Source organism: Oryctolagus cuniculus, chromosome 8 (genome assembly GCF_051225735.1).
Source record: "Oryctolagus cuniculus isolate XC-2025 breed Fujian yellow rabbit chromosome 8, ASM5122573v1, whole genome shotgun sequence".
Lineage (NCBI taxonomy): Eukaryota > Metazoa > Chordata > Mammalia > Lagomorpha > Leporidae > Oryctolagus > Oryctolagus cuniculus.
In genome coordinates this window covers 8,635,915-8,657,254 of record NC_142874.1, presented here as the reverse complement: position 1 = coordinate 8,657,254, position 21,340 = coordinate 8,635,915, and the positions used below count along the sequence as shown (strand labels likewise).

At 39.1% G+C, this 21,340-nt stretch overlaps 1 protein-coding gene and 1 pseudogene across 5 annotated transcripts in view; both read left to right on the top strand.

Annotated features, from left to right (window-relative positions):
- FSTL5 (follistatin like 5) overlaps positions 1-21,340 on the top strand; it is an 845,021-nt gene that overhangs the window by 518,086 nt on the left and 305,595 nt on the right. For all 5 annotated transcript variants that reach the window (XM_051831719.3, XM_051831717.3, XM_051831718.3 and 2 more), the window contains exon 7: positions 10,314-10,480. In XM_051831719.3, the coding sequence (XP_051687679.3) occupies positions 10,314-10,480 (167 nt within the window). The remainder of the gene's footprint in view (positions 1-10,313; positions 10,481-21,340) is intronic.
- On the top strand, positions 2,515-2,633 carry LOC127487146 (U2 spliceosomal RNA; annotated as a pseudogene).

Here is a 21,340-nt window from a genome sequence, read left to right as displayed (position 1 = left end):
CTTCTTCTGTTCTCATTTCCTTTTTGTGCCTTTGAGTTTCCATTGAGGTTCATGTTCCTTTACCTGAAAGAAAACCCTTTAGAACTTTAAGGAAGGCTTCTAGATTTACTTTCTTTTATCTTTTTAAAAAAGTATGTGTTTTAAAAATTATGCACAAATATAAAATGCTAATTGATATTATTTTTAAGGACTTCCAAGAAATTGTCACGTTACTTTCATGTTTCTTCTTTTCCTGGTGAAATCATTACCTCTCAAACTCTCCTTACTACATAGGCAATTTGTATTTTCTAATTTGCATGAATTAAGATTTTTTTCTCTTTAGTTTTCCTCAGTTCCACTTCACTGGTAATTGTCTAGAATGATTAGTCTATATTGTAAAAATTGCTTTACTCAGCTTTAATGGGTTCTATAACCTATTCATTGGTGTCTTTTATGCTTATGAAAAAATCTCAGCTACTACTTTTTTTAAAAGATTTATTTATTTTATCTGAAAGGCAGAGTTACAGAGAAGCTAAGGCAGAGAAAGGGAGAGAGAGAGGTCTTCCATCTGCTGGTTCACCCCCCAGATAGCTGCAATGGCCAGAGCTGTGCCCATCCGAAGCCAGGAGCCAGGAGCTTCTTCAAATATTGCCAGCATTGCATTTCCTTTGTCTGGGATTCCACATTAACCTGTTTTCATTAGTATCATTTGTTTTTCATTTTTTTTCTATTTTCAGTACTAAATTTTCTTTCAATCTTTTTTTTTCCAGTTACTCATTCTCTTTCCTGTGCATGCAGAAAATGAGTTCAGTTACTAATTGCAGTTATCATATTTCCTACATTTGTAAGATAATCAGTTCTTTCAGTTGGTTCTTTCACAGACATATAATGTGTGTGTGTTTAAAATTTATTTATTTATTTGAAAGTCAGATTTATAGAGAGGCAGAGGCAAAGAGAGAGAGATTTTCTGTCTCCTGGTTCAGTCCCCAAATGGCTGAGGCAGCCAGAGCTGGGCTAGTCCAAAGCCAGGAGGCAGGCTTTTCCTCAGGGTGACCCACATGGGTGCAGACCCAGGCACGTGGACCATCTTCTACTGCATTCCCAGGGTGTAGCAAAGAGCTAGCTTGGAAGTGGAGCAGCCAGAACTTGAACTCGTGCCCATATGTGATGCTGGCACTCCAGGCAGCAGGTTTACCTACCATATCACAGTTCAGGCCCCTGTAACGTGTGGTGTGTTTTTTTGTTTTTGTTTTTTTTTTTTTTTTTTTTTTTTTTTTTGACAGGCAGAGTGGACAGTGAGAGAGAGAGAGAGAGAGAGACAGAGAGAAAGGTCTTCCTTTGTCATTGGTTCACCCTCCAATGGCCGCCGCGGCCGGCGCGCTGTGGCCGGTGCACCGCGCTGATTTAGAGGCCGAAGCGGTGGCTTACTAGGTTAATCCTCCACCTGTGGCTCCGGCATCCCATATGGATGCTGGGTTCTAGTCTTGGCTGCCCCTCTTCCAGTCCCACTCTCTGCTATGACCCAGGAAGGCAGTGGAGGATGGTCCAAGTGCTTGGGCCCCTGCACCCACATGGGAGACCAGGAGGAAGCACCTGGCTCCTGGCTTCGGATTGGTGAACCAACAGAAGGAAGACCTTTCTCTCTGTCTCTCTCTCTCTCACTGTCTATAACTCTACCTGTCAAATAAATAAATAGAAAAAAATGGATTTAAGTTCCTTGTGAAAATTTATAACTGGGATTTATTTTCATAATTTTTTACACTATTTCTGGTTTGTTACTTCTGTTGTTTACGTTCTTTCTCATACTGTATTCTCTCTTTGTATGTCATTTTGTAGTTGATAATTTTTCTAGATATTATAAATACATGCTTGTTTATAACAATGTTACGTGGCTATAATGACATTAACTTATTCCAAAGAAGATTTTTTCACCTGTGTGAAATATAGATAAAGATACAGAAAAGGCATCTTAAAGCCCTAGCACGGAGAGAAAGGTCATCCTTTATTTTACTTATTCCATATAAATGGAGCCACATAAAAATATGCAGACCATCGGGTATCTGCTCAAGATGGTAAAAGCAAAGAGTAAATCGTAATTCCAGATGTCAGCCTCCCCTCTGAGGTGCTGCTGTCTATAGGACAGCAGGTGGGCAAGTCCTCACCGCTTTGCTATCTCTACAGTGCTTTGCTATTTACTCATATCACTCATATTTAATTCTAGATTTTTATTTTTTAATTCTATATTACAAAACAAAATAAAAGTATATAGTACCTTACAGATAAACATTTAGTACTGGAAATTTTAGACATTTTTATCATGAAAATAGTGTGTATCTTGGCAAATCTAAATTAGCTAATCATTAATATTTCTTTTGAAATAAACCATTACATGACAAAAAGTCACTTTGAGAATTTCCCAGTTTAAGAGATTATTATTGAATACTCATGATTCTCTTATGGTAAGATTAATGTATCAGACTAGGATTCCCAAATTCTTTTTCTAATATATTTCTAGCTTAATATTATGTTAGTATAATCGCTTCTTGGCCTTTTGGCTAAGATCAAGTTTAGTATCTGTTCTTATCAGTTTAATATTATCTTAGTATAATCTGCTTTGTATCAGCAATTAGTTTCATTGGAATAGAGAAATGAAAAGTATATTTTATTTGAAAATAATATGTTATTAATATAGTTTTTGTTACCTTCATTCCTTAATAGGAATTACAAAAATGATCAGAACAGTTGAAGGGTTGGAGTGCACTACTGAAATAATCATTGCTATTTACTGTGAGTGGTTGTGAATATATAACAAGCTTAATATGTTTGTGGATAGAATGCTATCAAATCAATAAACCAACATCAATATATACCCAAACAATGTTGTTAAGAGATTGTGTTTTAAATATTTCTTTGGAACTCTTGTTTATAAACATATAGCTACACTAAATCAATAAAATAATTCTTTGCTTACAGAACAAATGACCTATGAAACTGGGTCCTAAAATCTGTTTCAAATTGAATGAAAGCTTGATTATTTTTATGTTGTTAACACATTTCTAAACATGTTAAAATGATATATAAAGTTACAGATACATTTTTGCTCTTCATTCACAAGATAGCATTAATGAAATTTAAGAATAAAGGTGTTTTGTGAGATTGAATCTTTGTTTATTATTAACTGTCACAAAGAGCAGTAAAGATGGACATGAAAACAGCTCATTGACACCTTCCTGCTAAATGTAAGGCTGTACCACTTGATTTTGCGAAGTAACCAGTGAAAATAATTGGTTTTGTGTATGTAGCTGTGTATAATAAGGCATCGAAGACATGAAATCTGCAGAAAAAAGATCCAAATAAGTTTCAAATGAGTAAATTATTTATAATGCAGGTTACCAAGTTAGTCTTTAGAATATTTTAAATATCATTCAAATTTAAGGAAAAATCTTTCTGTTCATATTTATATTCCATGAGTGAATAACAAGGAACCTAGTTGGGTCTTCTTGAAAAAACATTTTAGAAAGATATTGCATACAATATTATTTCATACCTCAGCATTTATTCCAAGATAACCATATATAATATATGATATATTATATATAACTATAAAAACCACAACTAACCTAGTGGCCCGAGACTTAATGCCAGTTATAGGATGTTAGTGAAGAGCTTCAGGGATGACCCAGCAGAAATGGCATTTCTCTGTGTTAGGACAAAGTTAACATGTAGTTTTCAGACCTGAATATGCCACTACCTTGTACATGATTTAATGAGATAGTAGAGATTCAAATTCAGAAATGTAAATGGCAAAAGTATTAAGTAGAACAAACAAAAAAAATACTAAGAGGGATAACATATTAAGTTGCTCATAAACAGTCAGGGTGAGGGCTGATCAAGTCACTGTTTCTCATAGTGTTCATTTCACTTTAACAGGTTTCCTTTTTGGTGCTCAGTTAGTTGTCACCTATCAGGGAGAACAAGTGGTATTTGTCCCTTTGGGATTGGCTTATTTCACTCATCATAATGTTATTAATACACAATTCTTCTTAAGTGCTAAACTTAACTGAAAAGTGATCGCTGTTAAATATAAGAGTGGGAATAAGAGATGGAAGAGATGTGCAATTCGGGACATGCTCAAGCTGACTTACCTCAAACAGTGGAGTTAGAAACATACCAGGGGATTCCAAGTCAATCCCATCAAGGTGATCAATTTCTGTTCACAATTGATCATAATGATAAGACTAAGAACCAAAGGGATCACATAAACAAGAATAGTGTCTGCAAATACTAGCTGATAGAATCAAAAAGGGAGAGAATGATCCAACATGGGAAGTGAGATACACAGCAGACCCATAGAATGGCAGATGTCTTAAACAGCACTCTGGCCTCAGAATCAGCCCTTAAGGCATGCGGATCTGGCTGAAAAGCCCATGAGAGTATTTCACATGGAAAGCCAAGACACTCTGGGGGGGGAAAAAAAAAAACAAAAAAAAACACCTAAATGAAAGATCTCCACAAGTGAGATCCCAGTGGAAAGAACAGGTCATCAAAGAAGGAGGTACCTTACTCTGAAGGGAGGAGAGAACTTCCACTTTGACCATGACCTTGTCTAAAAATTATCAGAGTCAGTGAACTCAGGGGGCTTCCATAGCCTTGGCAGCTCATGACAAGAGCCTAGGGTGATTACTGATGCCATAAACAAGAGTGTCAATTTGTTAAGTCAACAACAGGAGTCACTGTGCACTTACTCCTCATGTAGGATCTTTATCCTTCGTGTGCCTTACATTGAGATTTAATGCTATAACTAGTACTCAAACAGTATTTTTCACTTTATGTTTCTGTGTGGGAGCAAACTGTTGAAATCTTTACTTAATGTATGCTAAACTGATCTTCTGTATATAAAGAGAAATGAAAATGCATCTTGATGTGAATGGAAGGGGAGAGGGAGTGGGAAAGGGGAGGGTTGCAGGTGGGAGGGACGTTATAGGGGGGAAGCCATTGTAATCCATAAGCTGTACTTTGGAAGTTTATATTCATTAAATAAAAGTTAAAAAAAGTAATGTAAATGGCAAATTATTAGTAATTCTCATCTGTTACTCTACATGTTGCTACTACTTTTACAACGTTCTCTCCTCTGTAAGCGTGTAATATTAAGCATGAGACATAAAGAGAGATCATTTCTGCAAATTTCAAATTTTTCCTTTTCCCAATTTGCCAGATAAGTTTTGGTTCATTTATTATATGTGCTTATGCCTATTTATACATGTGTATGTAAATCTACATGTACACATGTGTGTATGTGTGTATATGTATCTGCGTAAACATCATGATGGTCCATGGAAAATGTAATTAAAAGAAGTTTATTTTTGTGGATAGAAATTTTGAAATACCATGTAGTTTCTTTAACATACACATTTGTTATAAACATTTGGGAGATCCTTCATGAACAAGGATTTCAAATTTTCTTTGTAGCAACATAAACTGAGTTCTTAATTCTGTTTTCCATGAAATTTTTGAAGTACTGTCATATGTACGCTTATGACAGAATGTTTATTAAATAAAAGCTGACTAAGATATTACCTATGTTCTTAGCTACGTGGAAGCACTGAAATAAAATGTTAGTGTGGACAAATGTCTTTAAAGGAAATTGAAATATCTCAAGAAAGGATTGAACCGCGTAAATGTCACAAATTTACTTTTGAACATTTCCTATTTTTGCTGATATAATGGCAAAAAGAATATGGCTGCTATAATGGAAAAACAATTATGGCTTAAATAGCTGTCTTTTAGATTTAAACGAGATATTATAAAACAGAATACCAGTGTCAGTATATGTCCACTTTGATCAGAACAGGGTGTGTCAGGGAGAAGTGATAATACAGCTCTGTTATATACCTGTGCATGGGTGTGTGTGAGTTTATGGTGACTATACAGATCAGTTACATGTGCATGGGTGTGTGTGAGTTTACAGTGACTATGCAGCTCAGTTACATGTGCATGGGTGTGTGTGAGTTTATGGTGACTATACAGCTCAGTTACATGTCCATGGGTGTGTGTGAGTTTCCACTGACTGCCAGCTCAGTTACATGTACATTGGTGTGTGTGAGTTTATGGTGACTATACAGCTCAGTTACAAGTGCATGGGTGTGTGTGAGTTTTGGTGACTGTGCAGCTCAGTTACATGTGCATGGGTGTGTGTGAGTTTATGTTGACTATACAGCTCAGTTACAAGTGCATGGGTGTGTGTGAGTTTTGGTGACTGTGCAGCTCAGTTACATGTGCATGGGTGTGTGTGAGTTTACAGTGACTTTGCAGCTCAGTTACATGTACATGGGTGTGAGTGAGTTTACAGTGACAATACAGCTCAGTTACATGTGCATGAGTGTGTGTGAGTTTACAGTGAATGTACAGCTCAGTTACATGTGCATGGGTGTGTGTGAGTTTACAGTGACTATACAGCTCAGTTACATGTGCATGGGTGTGTGTGAGTATACATTGACTGTACAGTTCAGTTACATGTGCATGGGTGTGTGTGAGTTTACAGTGACTATACAGCTCTGTTAAATGTGCATGGGTGTGTGTGAGTTTACGGTGACTGTACAGCTCAGTTACATGTGCATGGGTGTGTGTGAGTTTATCGGGACAATACAGATCAGTTACATGTGCATGTGTGTGAGTTTACAGTGACTGTACAGCTCAGTTACATGTGCATGGGTGTGAGTTTACAGTGACTGTGCAGCTCAGTTACATGTGCATGGGTGTGTGTGAGTTTACAGTGACTATACAACTCAGTTACATGTCCATGGGTGTGTGTGAGTTTACAGTGATTATGCAGCTCAGTTACATGGGCATGGGTGTGTGAGTTTACAGTGACTTTGCAGCTCATTACATGTGCATGGGTGTGTGTGAGTTTATCGTTACAATACAGATCAGTTACATGTGCATGTGTGTGTGTGAGTTTATGGTGATTATACAATCAGTTACATGTGCATGGGTGTGTGTGAGTTTACAGTGACTTTGCAGCTCAGTTACATGTGCATGTGTGTGTGTGAGTTTACAGTGACTGTACAGCTCAGTTACATGTGCGTGGGTGTGTGTGAGTTTATGGTGACTATACAGCTCAGTTACATGTGTATGGGTGTGTGTGACTTTCCACTGACTGCCAGCTCAGTTACATGTACATGGGTGTGTGTGAGTTTACAGTTACTATGCAGCTCAGTTACCTGTGCATGGGTGTGTGTGAGTTTATGGTGATTATACAGCTCAGTTACATGTGCATGGGTGTGTGTGAGTTTATGGTGACTATACAGCTCAGTTACATGTGCATGAGTGTGTGTGAGTTTACAGTGACTGTACAGCTCAGTTACATGTGCATGGGTGTGTGTGAGTTTACAGTGACTATACAGCTCTGTTAAATGTGCATGGGTGTGTGTGAGTTTACGGTGACTGTACAGTTCAGTTACATGTGCATGGGTGTGTGTGAGTATACATTGACTGTGCAGCTCAGTTACATGTGCATGGGTGTGTGTGAGTTTACAGTGACTGTACAGCTCATATACATGTGCATGGGTGTGTGTGAGTTTATGGTGACAATACAGCTCAGTTACATGTGCATGGGTGTGTGTGAGTTTACAGTGACAATACAGATCAGTTACATGTGCATGTGTGTGAGTTTACAGTGACTGTACATCTCAGTTACATGTGCATGTGTGTGAGTTTACAGTGACTTTGCAGCTCAGTTACATGTGCATGGGTGTGTGTGTGTTTACAGTGACTGTGCAGCTCAGTTACATGTGCATGGGTGTGTGTGAGTTTACAGTGACTATAGAACTCAGTTACATGTCCATGGGTGTGTGTGAGTTTACAGTGATTATGCAGCTCAGTTACATGGGCATGGGTGTGTGAGTTTACAGTGACTTTGCAGCTCATTACATGTGCATGGGTGTGTGTGAGTTTATCGTTACAATACAGATCAGTTACATGTGCATGTGTGTGATTTTACAGTGACTGTACAGCTCAGTTACTTGTGCATGGGTGTGTGTGAGTTTACAGTGACTGTGCAGCTCAGTTACATGTGCATGGGTGTGTGTGAGTATACATTGACTCTGCAGATCAGTTACATGTGCATGGGTGTGTGAGTTTACGGTGACTGTGCAGCTCAGTTACATGTGCATGTGTGTGTGTGAGTTTACAGTGACTGTACAGCTCAGTTACATGTGCATGGGTGTGTGTGAGTTTACAGTGACTATACAGCTCAGTTACATGTGCATGGGTGTGTGTGAGTTTACGGTGACTGTTCAGCTCAGTTACATGTGCATGGGTGTGTGTGAGTTTACAGTGACAATACAGCTCAGTTACATGTGCATGGGTGTGTGTGAGTTTACAGTGACTGTACAGCTCAGTTATATGTGCATGTGTGTGTGAGTTTACAGTGACTGTGCAGTTCTGTTATATGTGCATGGGTGTGTGTGAGTTTATGGTGACAATACAGCTAGTTACATGTGCATGTGTGTGAGTTTACAGTGACTGTACAGCTCAGTTATATGTGCATGTGTGTGTGAGTTTATAGTGACTGTACAGTTCAGTTACATGTGCATGGGTGTGTGTGAGTTTACAGTGACTTTGCAGCTCAGTTACATGTGCATGTGTGTGTGTGAGTTTACAGTGACTGTACAGCTCAGTTACATGTGCGTGGGTGTGTGTGAGTTTATGGTGACTATACAGCTCAGTTACATGTTTATGGGTGTGTGTGAGTTTCCACTGACTGCCAGCTCAGTTACATGTACATGGGTGTGTGTGAGTTTACAGTTACTATGCAGCTCAGTTACCTGTGCATGGGTGTGTGTGAGTTTATGGTGACAATGCAGCTCAGTTACATGTGCATGAGTGTGTGTGAGTTTACGGTGACTATACAGCTCAGTTACCTGTGCATGGGTGTGTGTGAGTTTATGGTGACTGTACAGCGCAGTTAAATGTGCGTGTGGGTGTGTGTGTGTTTACAGTGTTGATACAGTTCAGTTGCATGTGCAGGAGTATATGTGAATTTTACATTCATCCTTCTCTGATGACTTCACTCCCCCCTCCTTTTTTTTTTTTGCCCTCTCATCTTAATGCAAGCAGTAGCCAAGTTGTGTTTACTGAATTGTTACGATAGGTAAAATCCTCTTGATGTATATCCTCTTTTTCCTTTGGAGGAAGATTGGATTAAGAAAGAGAAAGACAGTAGCGTGGTGAAAGAAAAGCAGAGGTGGCTGCAGTGGGTGCTGCACAGACTTGCAGATGATCCTACTGAATGCCAATTATAGGATGACACTCTCCACTCTGCTCCCCGTGAAAAATATCACCAGCCACAACAAAACATTAAGGGACACTGTTCTACACCTCTGCAGGAAATTAATTACAATAATTATTTGTGGTGTTTCCAACTATTTCTAACGTGGCGAAGACTGAGCAGAGTACAAATGCAAGATCCAATCACAGTGCAGAAAAGTGAAGAGTGCCTGGGAATGTCAGCTGGAAACCAAAGGGCAGCTTTCTTTCGGATGCAGAATTAGTAGACATGCCAGTCAGACGAGAATTTCAACGGCATGGTTGTTCATTCTCACAGTTGATAAGGATTGTCTGAAAACAAGAAAAGGAAGCCACATCCTTATTTCAAATAATGTTTTATTATTTTAGCAGTTATAAGCAGAAATTCATAGAGAAGTTAGTTTCAAAACTGATATTTAACATTAAAATTTAAAGATTAGGAAGTGACTATTGAATCAATGCTATCTGATAACACAGCTGACAGAATTTCACTTAATTGCTGTTTGGTCAGTGAAATTCAGTATTTTTTTTTCTTCCACTTCCCAAATAAATCTCATTCCTTTCGAGTCAATTTATGTTTCCCTGCATAATGATGCATTTTACCCGTTCAGCTATGCTATTGTGTTCTGAAGCCAGCCAGCAAGGATCTCACCTCACCTGCAGTATAAATCTATCAGTGAATAAACAACATCATTTTTATTTCAATGCCTATGACACACTACATGTCAATTTGGCAATTCAATAATTTATTTCTCTTTTGGGTGCAATCTGCCAGCCTTATTATAACTCTGCCTCTGATATTCATTTCATGTTTAATAGTTCTTTGCCTCCTAAGAATGCTTGTCAATCAATTAAATTGAAATGTCATCCTGACCTTTTATTGGCAACAATTTACTCTTCATTTCGTCACAAGCTTTTTTCCCTTTCATTCACATTGAAAGACTTAATTACTAGTACTCAGAAACTCTATGCTAATTAACCGTACAAAACTACATGCTCATCAGTATACTGACACTGTATCTTTGCAGAGGTGATCCAGTTGAGTCTTCCCGAGGACCAGAAGCTAAGCATTACTGCAGCGACTGTGGGACAGAGTGCTGTCCTGAGCTGTGCCATCCAGGGAGCCTTGAGACCACCAATTGTCTGGAAAAGGAACAATATCGTGCTAAATAATTTAGACTTGGAAGACATCAATGTGAGTACATACGTAGAGTCACTTCAAAACATGTGTGTTTTACGGGATGTACTGTAGGCTTTGTAAAGTCTGGGGAGCTTACTAAATATCGGATATAGAGCAGCAGAGAATTATTAGAACATTATTAGAACACTGGTATGTCCATTATAAGGACTGGGAGTTGTATCATGCATCATTTGGGTTTGATCTAAGTCATTTGTATTGGTGTGGTGAGCGAATCATGAAGGAATAAATTGGTAAGAAAATCAACTGGTGCAAAATCTTTACAGGAAGCATCTATTTAGTTTTAAAACATAAATGTCCCTCCTCTGGTATATTGACATCTAGGAATTATTTTTAAATGGTGATATGTGAATTCAAATACAAATGTAAAAAATGTTCATCTTCACGGAGTTGTGATGAAAACAGATTACAATGCCATCAAAAGGAAACATGTGATAGTATGTATTAGTGTGTGTAACAGAATTCTATATATCAAGAATATAATAGAACTCTATATATCTATGAATATAGCAAAAAAACAAATGAGAGGAATTAATATATGTTATATGAAAATACATTTATATGAAAATATGTCTCATTTTCTATAGACTATTAATCAGAAAATGGGTAATATTTATTTACATAATAATTCTAGAACCATTTCTCTAAAAGTATTTAGAAGATTTGTTCTAGGAAGGAGAATAGGATCTGGGATGGAATAGTCACTGACTTCCAGTGATATCCTGTTGTCCATGTTTGCATTTGCTATATGTACATCTAATGAATTTAATAGAAAAAGCATTTTTAAAACAATATGATAGTTTGGTTATTTACTTTTAGGATTCTGGTAACTATGAAATGTATCCTTAGAGGAATACACATTTGTATAATTGGCATCACATGGCTTTCACTGAAATAATAACTTGGTTCAAGAATGTAGTACTATGATTGGCCTGTGTGTGTGTGACTGAGAACAAGATCCTGCTACTCACTCTGCAAAAACCAGTATCCAAGAAATAGCAGTTGATGTATGGAAACCAGTTTTATTCAACAAGCCAGCAACCTGAGAAGATGGTGGGGATTTTGAAACAATGAATACCTCAAATTCTTCAGTTAGCAGGAAAGTTGAAGGGGGCCAACAGGAGAGGTGGGGGAATTGTTAGCAACAAGGATAGGACCAGCGCATGTTGCTTCTGGCCAAGTGAGAGAGACTGCTTAGAATCCCAGTGCTTCTCTTCAATTTGCAGATGTAAATGCAGTGCTCTGGCCACACTGACTAGAGCCAAATTATTGTGCAACTTCAGATGGGTTCACCAAGGTTAATTTCATGAACTCTCAAAGAATCATTAACACTCAACAGTGTGAAGCATGAGTTATAATTATTACTTTGTTTTATTTTTGAGCTATGTAAGTTATGTTAGCAACTAAAGCAGTTGTTCTTACAATGGATGGGTGGAAGAAAGGATCCATTCTACGTATTCTTGTAAATTTCTTACTGTCAATCTTCCATTCCAGTTTTTGGAAAAGGGGCACTGATTCTGTTCTGACTGCTTTCCACCCAATATGGATGTCACTTGGGGGTTTGGGATTGGAAGATTCTCATGGATGAAATGCATATTTTTCAGTCCTGTTTTTGTAGAGGCAAGGGTATAAAGAACACCAATTTAATTTTTGGCTCTTAGTTTAGAGGTCTATTCACAAAGAATTGTAATATAACATAATAATTTTAAACCTTGACTTCCAATTTTTAGCAGAATTTTTAATAGAATTATTAGTAGAATTATTATATTAGTAGAATTATTAGTAGAATTATTCTTAATTTGTTTTAGTATCTGTTTTTACCTGGAGCAAGGTGCTAATATATGTATATCAGGAAAACTGGGTACTGTATAGGCATCATTCTGTTTTTCTAGAATGAAGTGCAAGAATACCTTTTTTATAAACCCAATTTTTGAATCAGTACTTCCAATCTTAACACCAGTATCCCATGTACTCCAAGGTGGAAGGCCTACTTTGGCATGTCACTGTGGATGTTTTCATGTATTCTAGCATGAAGTATGAGAATACCAAGTGTTGTATCTAGTTAAGATCTCTCTTTTGTGATGATGAGCCTCTGCAGAGGTTGTGACTTGGGAGAACACTTGTGATAGTTGCTATCAGATAGTCAAGTGTAAGGATCCATTATTTGTAAACCATTGGCTTTATCTACTTTTGTTTAGGATGGACACCAGTGACTCCATCTTGATTTTGGCAACTTTTGTATTCCTTTCCTGTGATGAAGATCCTTTTCTCAGATCAATCATACCGTAGCTAGATTTGGTTTGTCCTCATTGGTAGGATGGGATTTTCATGGTTTTTGGCTTCACTCATTCCCACATTGGAGAGAAACTGATTGATGAACAGAAGCCGGTGTCAAAAAAAAAAATTAGCCACATTTGAGTATGGATTTTCCCACTGTCAGTTCTACTGGGGGCCCAGTGGAAGTTAAAGCTGACTCCAGGAGACTAGGGAGAGTCTATGGGTTTCCTCATTCTTTGTAACCTAACATTTAGACCACTCAGTATTGTTATTTTCTTATTAGCCCTGAAATAATCATGGCAGGCTGGCTGATCAGCAAGGATACAGCCTAGAGGGATTTGGAAAATAACTGAAATTTAGTGGCCCATATTTTACCAAAAGGAAGTAAATGATCACACAGGGAAATGGAGCAAACAAATCCTCCTTGCAGTAGGACTGGGGCAATGATCTGAAAATTTTGTCTTGCACCACCTGGTACCATAAACAACCTCACCTGGATCCAAAAGGCATAAAGTCTCAAGGGCGGAAATAGAGTGTGTGCAACACTGATGTGTGCAACTGTTCAGTATACTCAGTGTTGGAGCCTGTTACCTCCTCACCCAGTCTTGGAGCCCATTGCCTCCACAAAGTACCGTTTCCTTGCACAAAACAAAACAGAACAGAACACGCACTGATACTGCAAAAGGAACAGAAAGGAAAGTCCCTGAGAACAGGACTCTTGGGAGTTGCCGGGCGATCTGAAATCTCAGCTGCAGAGTTAGCTCAGCATAAGCAGCCGGTCCTCATGACCCAGCTGCCTTCCTCTGATGATGTGAGCACATAAGCCTGGTACACACTTGTGATCAGTTGTGGTCAGTTGCTCACTCTGCTGAGAAACAAAATAGCTAGAACGTTTGTGAATTTTGTCCCTACCTGGCCTGCCAAAATCATTGTCATGAACAAAATTCCTGCTACTTGCTACTCAAAAACCAATATTTGGGAGATAAGAGATAATGTGAGGAAATCATGTTTATTCACTAAATTCTCCAGCTCCCGTAGATATATTGTCACAAAGACCATCTCAAATTCACAAGTTAGAGGAGAGCTTTTGAAGAGGGCAAAGCAGGGAGGTAAAGGAGAAGGTTAGGAGGAGGAACAAAAGGTGGGGACAGTTGCATCATGATCTCCAGATTGCGGCTATCTTCATCTTGAACTGGTAAATTAATTCCTGTGTTCTTGCAGACCAGAGCTGGATTATTTTGCAAATTTAGGCGGCTTCCCCTAGTCCACATTCTAGAACTCTCAAGCAAATATTCATATTATACGAAAAATATGTGTGCTATAATTATTATTTTATTTCTGTAATCAGAGTCAGCAGCTAAAGTAACTGTTCCTGCAATGAGGGAAGAAAGAAAAAAAACTTGCTTATATTTGGTCATATGTGTTCACAGGACTAAGAGGGACCATACCAAACAACATGTCTGTTCTTTTGAATAGTAAACAAGTTTTCTAATATTCTTTATTAAATTGCTTTCTTAGAGTTTGCCGGATTCACTCGTTTGTTTGTCACTAACAATGTTGTTTAGTTAATGCAGCGGTTAACTATATGACAAACCCTCTAGGGGCAGATTTTTGGCCTAATGACTAAGGTGCCCACATCCTATTTCTGAGTACTTGGGTTCAACTCCACACTCCTCCTGACTCCAGCATCCTCAGGACGCAGACCCTGGGAGGCAGCATGTGTTCCGTCAAGGCACAGAGCTTCTGCCTCCCATGGAGCAGGCCCACGCTGAGTGCTGAGTACCCAGACTCAGCCTGGCCCGGCTCTGGCTTTTGCTGGCATTTGTTGAGTGAAGCAGCATGGAAGAGCTCCTTCTCTTTGTCCCTCTCTTCCTCTAAAAAAAAAAAAAAAAAAAAAAAAAAAAAGATATCAAAACTTTTAGGAGAAAACATATATAATTAGACCTGCTTTCAGTGAATTTTTCAGTTAAGAGTAGATTTCTGATGTGTTAAAAATCAAGATGATTTTTAGAAAAATGCATTCTCATTTTGTTTATAAGCAATGACGTTCAAATTCAAATTGTGTCAGTTTTCAAGGGCTATTAGATATTTTCACAAAAGTACGTTTAATTGTCATTAAATTATGCAACAATAATTCCAAGTGCCACCATTTCAAAGAGAAACAATGGCAATTTCCAGTATTTCTTATTTTAATATATGTGCTAGATGGAATCCAGTTTATTTTTAATTAGCCATTAGATGAACACATCATAGTTGCAAAAATGTAGATAATACAGTTGTATTTTAAAAGCATAACCCCCAACTTCCATTTATACTTACAACTCACATTCTGAAATGCAAAAGAAACTCGTAAGTACTCTGGTAAGCCACTGCCCATGCCTTGCATATATAATTTCATTTCTTTAACAGGATGGATTCATATCACTTATTATCTCATTACCTCATTATCTCATTAGCCCTAACAACTTCTCTATGAAGCCGGAGCTTTCAGGCCCATTTACACAAGTGGAGGTTTACAAGAGAGATACTTGGTTGTGTAGCCAGGGTCACCGAGCTTATTAGTGGTGTGAAGTGCTGGGGGTTGATGCAGACTGATGGACTCCGATCAAGAGTTTAACCACTGTGTGGAAGTGAGAGGAGTTCTGAGACTTCTGCTGTCCTTTGGAAAATGTATCACAAATAATCCTGACTTCAAAATATCACAAATGATATGGAACATTCTTGAATTATGAGTGGGGTTGCTTGGGATTCAAATGATGTTTGAAGTCTCCTGTTTTGCCTGTTTTTTTCTCTTGCATCGAATGAATAAAATGAAACTCCTGAACCCCTATGCCACTGTGGCAGTCATTTGCAGGAGGGGTTGTGGATGCCAACTTTCCGGATTCTAATTAATCTCCAGTCACAGAGCAGTGTTGTGACCCCACACAAATCAGTTTGCACTTTATGCCCCAGCTCGGGTATCTCTCAAATGAAGGTAATGATAGAATTGACTCCTGTTTTTTGGTGAAAGCTAATGAGATAGAACATTGAAAGCTGTTAACTCTAAAGCACACTCAGCTCAACTATAGGTATGCTTTCTCTTCTCTCTCTCCCTCCTGCTTCCCTTCTTTTCCACTCTCTCAACTTCCTGCTTATATATGTTTGAGGAAGCACAGATGCCCTCGACATGCCTAAAACAACAGAATTCACTGTGAGGGCACATACAACACAAGGGGGCTTGGGAATTCAGAGGAAACACCAAAATCAAAATTTATCTAGGTATGAGAGCCACTGGAATTGAAAGTTTTTTTTAAATTGAATGCACATTAGGAGTATTTTATATACTGATGAGCAGGAAGAAGAGGTGGGGGGAGAGAGAGGAAAAAGAGAGGAGAGAGAGAGAGAAGAGCTGTTTCCTAGTTACTGGTTTAATCTTCAGATGCTCCTAATAGGTCTGGGCCAAGCAGAATTAGGAGCCGGGAACTCAGTCTGGATTTCATCTATGAGTGGCAGGGATCAGCGACTTGAGCCATCACTGCCACATCCCATGGTTTGTATCCGCAGGAAACTGGAGTCAGGAGACGTGTAAGACCAGCACATAAGCACTCTGATATGGGATCCCGCCACGCACACCTAAATTGAAGTGCCAAATTCACACTCTAGTTGTCTATGTATTATTTGTAATATCTATAGTAAATCATCATTTGTTACGTTAATTTTATGTCTTATAAAGATTTTTTCATTTATTTATTGGAAAGGCAGAGTTACAGAGACTCATGGTTTACTCTCCAAATACCCACAGTAACTGAGTCTAGGTCATGTCAGTCCAGGAGCCTGGAACTCCATCTGGGTTTCTCACAGGGGTGACAGGGGCTCACGCAGTTTACCACCTTCTGCTGCTTTCTCAGGCACATTAGCAGAGTGATGTATGGAAAGTGGAGCAGCCAGGACTCAAATAGGTGCTCATATGAGATGCCGCTGTCACAGGCAGCGGATTGTTAATATACTGTGCCACAAAGCCAGCCTTTCAGGTTATAATTGATGCCAAATTATAACATACTAACCTAGATACCAGTCCTACTTTTGCCAGTTCTCAGCTATGTGACTAGGATAAATTTATTAAAGAAATTTTGTCTTGGGGCCAGCGCTGTGGCATAGCTGGTAAATCCGCCTCTGCAGTGCCAGCATCCCAAATGGGCACCGGTTTGAGTCCCGGCTGCTCCACTTCCAACCCAGCTCTCTGCTGTGACCTGGGATAGCAGTAGAAGAAGTCCCTGGGCCCCTGCACCCACACAGGAAATCCAGAAGAAGCTCCTGACTAGTGACTTTGGATTAGAGGAGCTCTGGCCGTGGCGGCCAGCTGGGGAGTGAACCAGCGGATGGAAGACCTCTCTCTCTCTCTCTCTTGGTCTCTCATTCTCCCTCGCCGTGTAACTCTGACTATCAAATAAATAAATAAATCTTTAAAAAAAGAGATTTTGTCTTCAGTTTCTTCATCCATAGTAGTATTATCATAAACTTAGTGACACATATCATATGTTCAATAAAATGTGTTACTTATTCTCTCTGTATCAATAACAATTCAATATAACACTATTGTTCATGTTTAAACCAAATGTGAAGATCCTGTGGAAATATAATTTCTTTGAAAAAATCTGATGTAGTTTATAATATTATGACTTCCAACAACTTTTTTATTTATTTATTTATTGACAGAGTGGACAGTGAGAGAGAGAGAGACAGAGAGAAAGGTCTTCCTTTGCCGTTGGTTCACCCTCCAATGGCCACCATGGCCGGCACGCTGTGGCCGGCGCACTGCACTGATCTGATGGCAGGAGCCTGGTGCTTCTCCTGGTCTCAACATGGGGTGCAGGGCCCAAGCACTTGGGCCATCCTCCACTGCACTCCCTGGCCTCAGCAGAGAGCTGGCCTGGAAGAGGGGCAACCGGGACAGAATCCAGTGCCCCGACGGGGACTAGAACCTGCTGTGCCAGCGCCGCAAGGTGGAGGATTAGGCTAGTGAGCTGCGGCACCGGCCCCTAGCAACCTTTCTTTAAAGTTGTTGGAAGTAGGCCGGCGCCGCGGCTCACTAGGCTAATCCTCCACCTTGCAGCGCCGGCACACCAGGTTCTAGTCCCGGTCGGGGCGCCGGATTCTGTCCCGGTTGCCCCTCTTCCAGGCCAGCTCTCTGCTGTGGCCAGTGAGTGCAGTGGAGGATGGCCCAAGTGCTTGGGCCCTGCACCCCATGGAAGACCAGGATAAGTACCTGGCTCCTGGCTTCAGATCAGCGCGGTGTGCCGGCCGCAGCAGCCATTGGAGGGTGAACCAACGGCAAAGGAAGACCTTTCTCTCTGACTCTGTCTTTCACTGTGCACTGCCTGTCAAAAAAATAAATAAAGAAAGAAAGAAGGGTTGCTAGATAAACATACAAACTCCCAGATAAATTTGAATTTCAAATATAATATAAGTAGTTTTTTATTATAAGTATGAATACTGATACAAAATTATTCTTAATTTATTGAGAATATTTTATATTTGTTTCTATTTCTGGAATTATACTAATGTAAAAATATTAATTTGAATGCTGTATAAAGCCACTTTCTTATAAATTATGGTGTGGTTTATATCATTGGGATTAATTATTGAATCACTTGATTTTCATTAGCTTTTGAAATTTCTATTGTTTTCTCATTATCTGCTTATATTTTGTACTTGGTAAATGTCTATGTTAGAAATCATGTCCACCACAAATAGAAGAAACTACAAAAAACAAAAAAAAGAGGCTTAAATGTAGAGGAGTTTGTTCTTTGTAGAACACTGTAAACAGTTGGTGCGATTGTTCTGTGAAGCATGGGGCTCAAGGCCTTGTCTTCCCAGCGTTCTGAGGCCAGGACTTTCCTCCGCAAAGCCATCTCATGGTTGAAGGGGCTTCTGGATTCTAGCTGTCAGTCCATATGTCTTCCACCAATCCGTCTTCCAGGTCCCAAGAAGTATAAAAGCGCCGAAAGATACAGTGTGTGTCTTTGTTGCTAAAGGAGTTCCCATTTACAGGTCCCTGAGTGCAGAGACTGCAATGGCTAAGGCAGCGGGCTTGTTCCATAAGCACACTTTTGGACATTATGTTACTGTGATACCGAGGAGCAACAAGCGCGTGGATATTTTGGGGTGACAACCAGACTCTGCCATTCTGTACAAAGACATGGAAAATAACATGTTTCTTTGGGGGAGGGGTTTGTGTTGCACACTGGCTAAGCATAATTGCACTTCTCACTTCCGATCTCAGCAATTCTGCTCACCACAGTTGTTCCTTTGAGAAATTTACTATGTTTGTTTTTGCTTTGGTAAGATTTCCTTAAATATTCTGCCCTTTTTTTTTCAATAAGTTTTATGGATTTTTCTTTTGGTCGTTGTGCTTTGTGTACTGTATTTGTTTTTGTTTTTCAAGGGGGTAAAGAGAATTTTTTTTTTATTTCCTTTAAGCAGGGGAGATAAAAATTACAGGTTTAATAGGAAATTAAATTATAAAAGAAGTATAACTATCAGTTATATCAACAGTTTGAAAAAGAAAAATTGTAGGCATACTCATTTGTAATTGATAAACTGGGTCCACATGTGAATATCAAGGTTCTAATTTATGTCTCTCATTGGATCCTTAGATATTTAAGGGTTTTTAACTAGACCTAATTCGTTCCTCTAATCATCTGTAAAATGACTGTGTAGCAGTCTCTGCTGATTGTTAAAAGGTCCATATTGTTTACATTACAAATTTTGTTTTTGTATATTTGACTCCAGGAGCAAATTTTTGATTAGCTTTCATCAGCTTGGATCTGTTAATTTCTTTGTTCTCATTGAGGTTTTTCGCAAGCTGTCTGAGCGTTATGCATTGGCTGAAGAATGTGATAGTTTTAGTCCTTTATCCATGTAGTAGGCTATCTTTTGAAAATCAGGCAATATAAGAAAACCAAATAGCAGATGTAAATTTAGATCATGATTCTCCAAAAAATAAAGTCCCTAATATTTTAGATCAGTTAACTTTATAGTACAGCAGGTAAAATGCCCATTGATCTTGGACATGTCATAGAGAGGGGCTAGGAATTTTGTAGTGATAATTTTGAATTATTTTTCCTAAAGAGAAGAGAACCCAAATTACACATGCTTCAGAAGTTGCAAATCCTGGATTTTGCCTGTTTTAAAGTAATATACAAGCCGGCGCCGCGGCTCACTAGGCTAATCCTCCGCCTTGCGGTGCTGGCACACCGGGTTCTAGTCCCGGTTGGGGCGCCGGATTCTGTCCCAGTTGCCCCTCTTCCAGGCCAGCTCTCTGCTGTGGCCAGGGAGTGCAGTGGAGGATGGCCCAAGTGCTTGGGCCCTGCACCCCATGGGAGACCAGGAGAAGCACCTGGCTCCTGGCTTCAGATCAGCGTGGTGCGCCGCAGTGGCCATTGGAGGGTGAACCAACGGCAAAGGAAGACCTTTCTCTCTGTCTCTCTCTCTCACTGTCCACTCTGCCTGCCAAAAAATAAAAAAAAATAAAAGAGTAATATACTGTTTCTTAGGTGTCATTCTTTTTTAACGATTTATTGATTTATTTGAAAGAGAGAATTACAGAGACAGAGAGAGGTCTTCCATCTGCTGGTTCACTCCCTGGATGGCTGCAATAGCCAGGGCTGGCCCAATCCCAAGCCAGGAGACTGGGGATTCTTAAGGGTCTCCAACGTGTGTACAGCAGCCCAACTACTTTGATCATCTTCTGGGGCTTTCCCAGGTGCATTAACAGGGAGCTGGATATGAAGTGGTACATCCAGGATTTGAACAAGTGCCCATATGGATGCCGTCTGGTCCCTAGAAAATTAATGAATTCCTGAAAGAGAAGCTACAGAGATGACATCTTCTCTGATTACTTTATTTTGTTTTGTCTTATTTTTTATTGTAGTTAGGTGATATAGCATGAGATCTGTCCACTTAACAACAGTGCACAATACAAGTCTGGCTATGGTCACAACATTCATCTCACACTGCTGAAACTTTAGACTCATTGTAAAAAGTCACTGTTTCCACCTTCTGCAGACCACCAGAACTACTATTCTCCTTGTTGTTGGGAGTTAGTTTTAGATTGCTCATATAATTGGAGCCATGTCCCTCTGTGACTGAGTACTTGTCCATAGGACAATGTTCTTCAGGCCCATCCATGTTGCCACATATAGGAGGATTTCTATACTTTCAAAGCTGAAGAATATCATATTCATGTACAACAATTATCATAGTATAATTATTATTTAACATAATTTTTCTTTAACATTGATAGATATTTAGGTTATTTTCTTAGTGTGACTATTGTGAATAATGCCACAATGAACACTAGTGTGTAAATCTGTTTTAGAGTTATTTACTTCAGTTATTTTGCATATGTGCCCAGAAGTGGGATTGCTGGATAATATAATGGTTTCATTTTTAATTTTTTTGAGAAATCCCCCTTATTTTCCATAAAGGATGCTTCATTTTCCATTCCTATCAATAGTTTACAGTGCAACCAAGTTCTTCATACCCTTCTTTTAATCTTTTACTCTTTTAGAAATAGACACTCTAATGTGCATGAGGTGA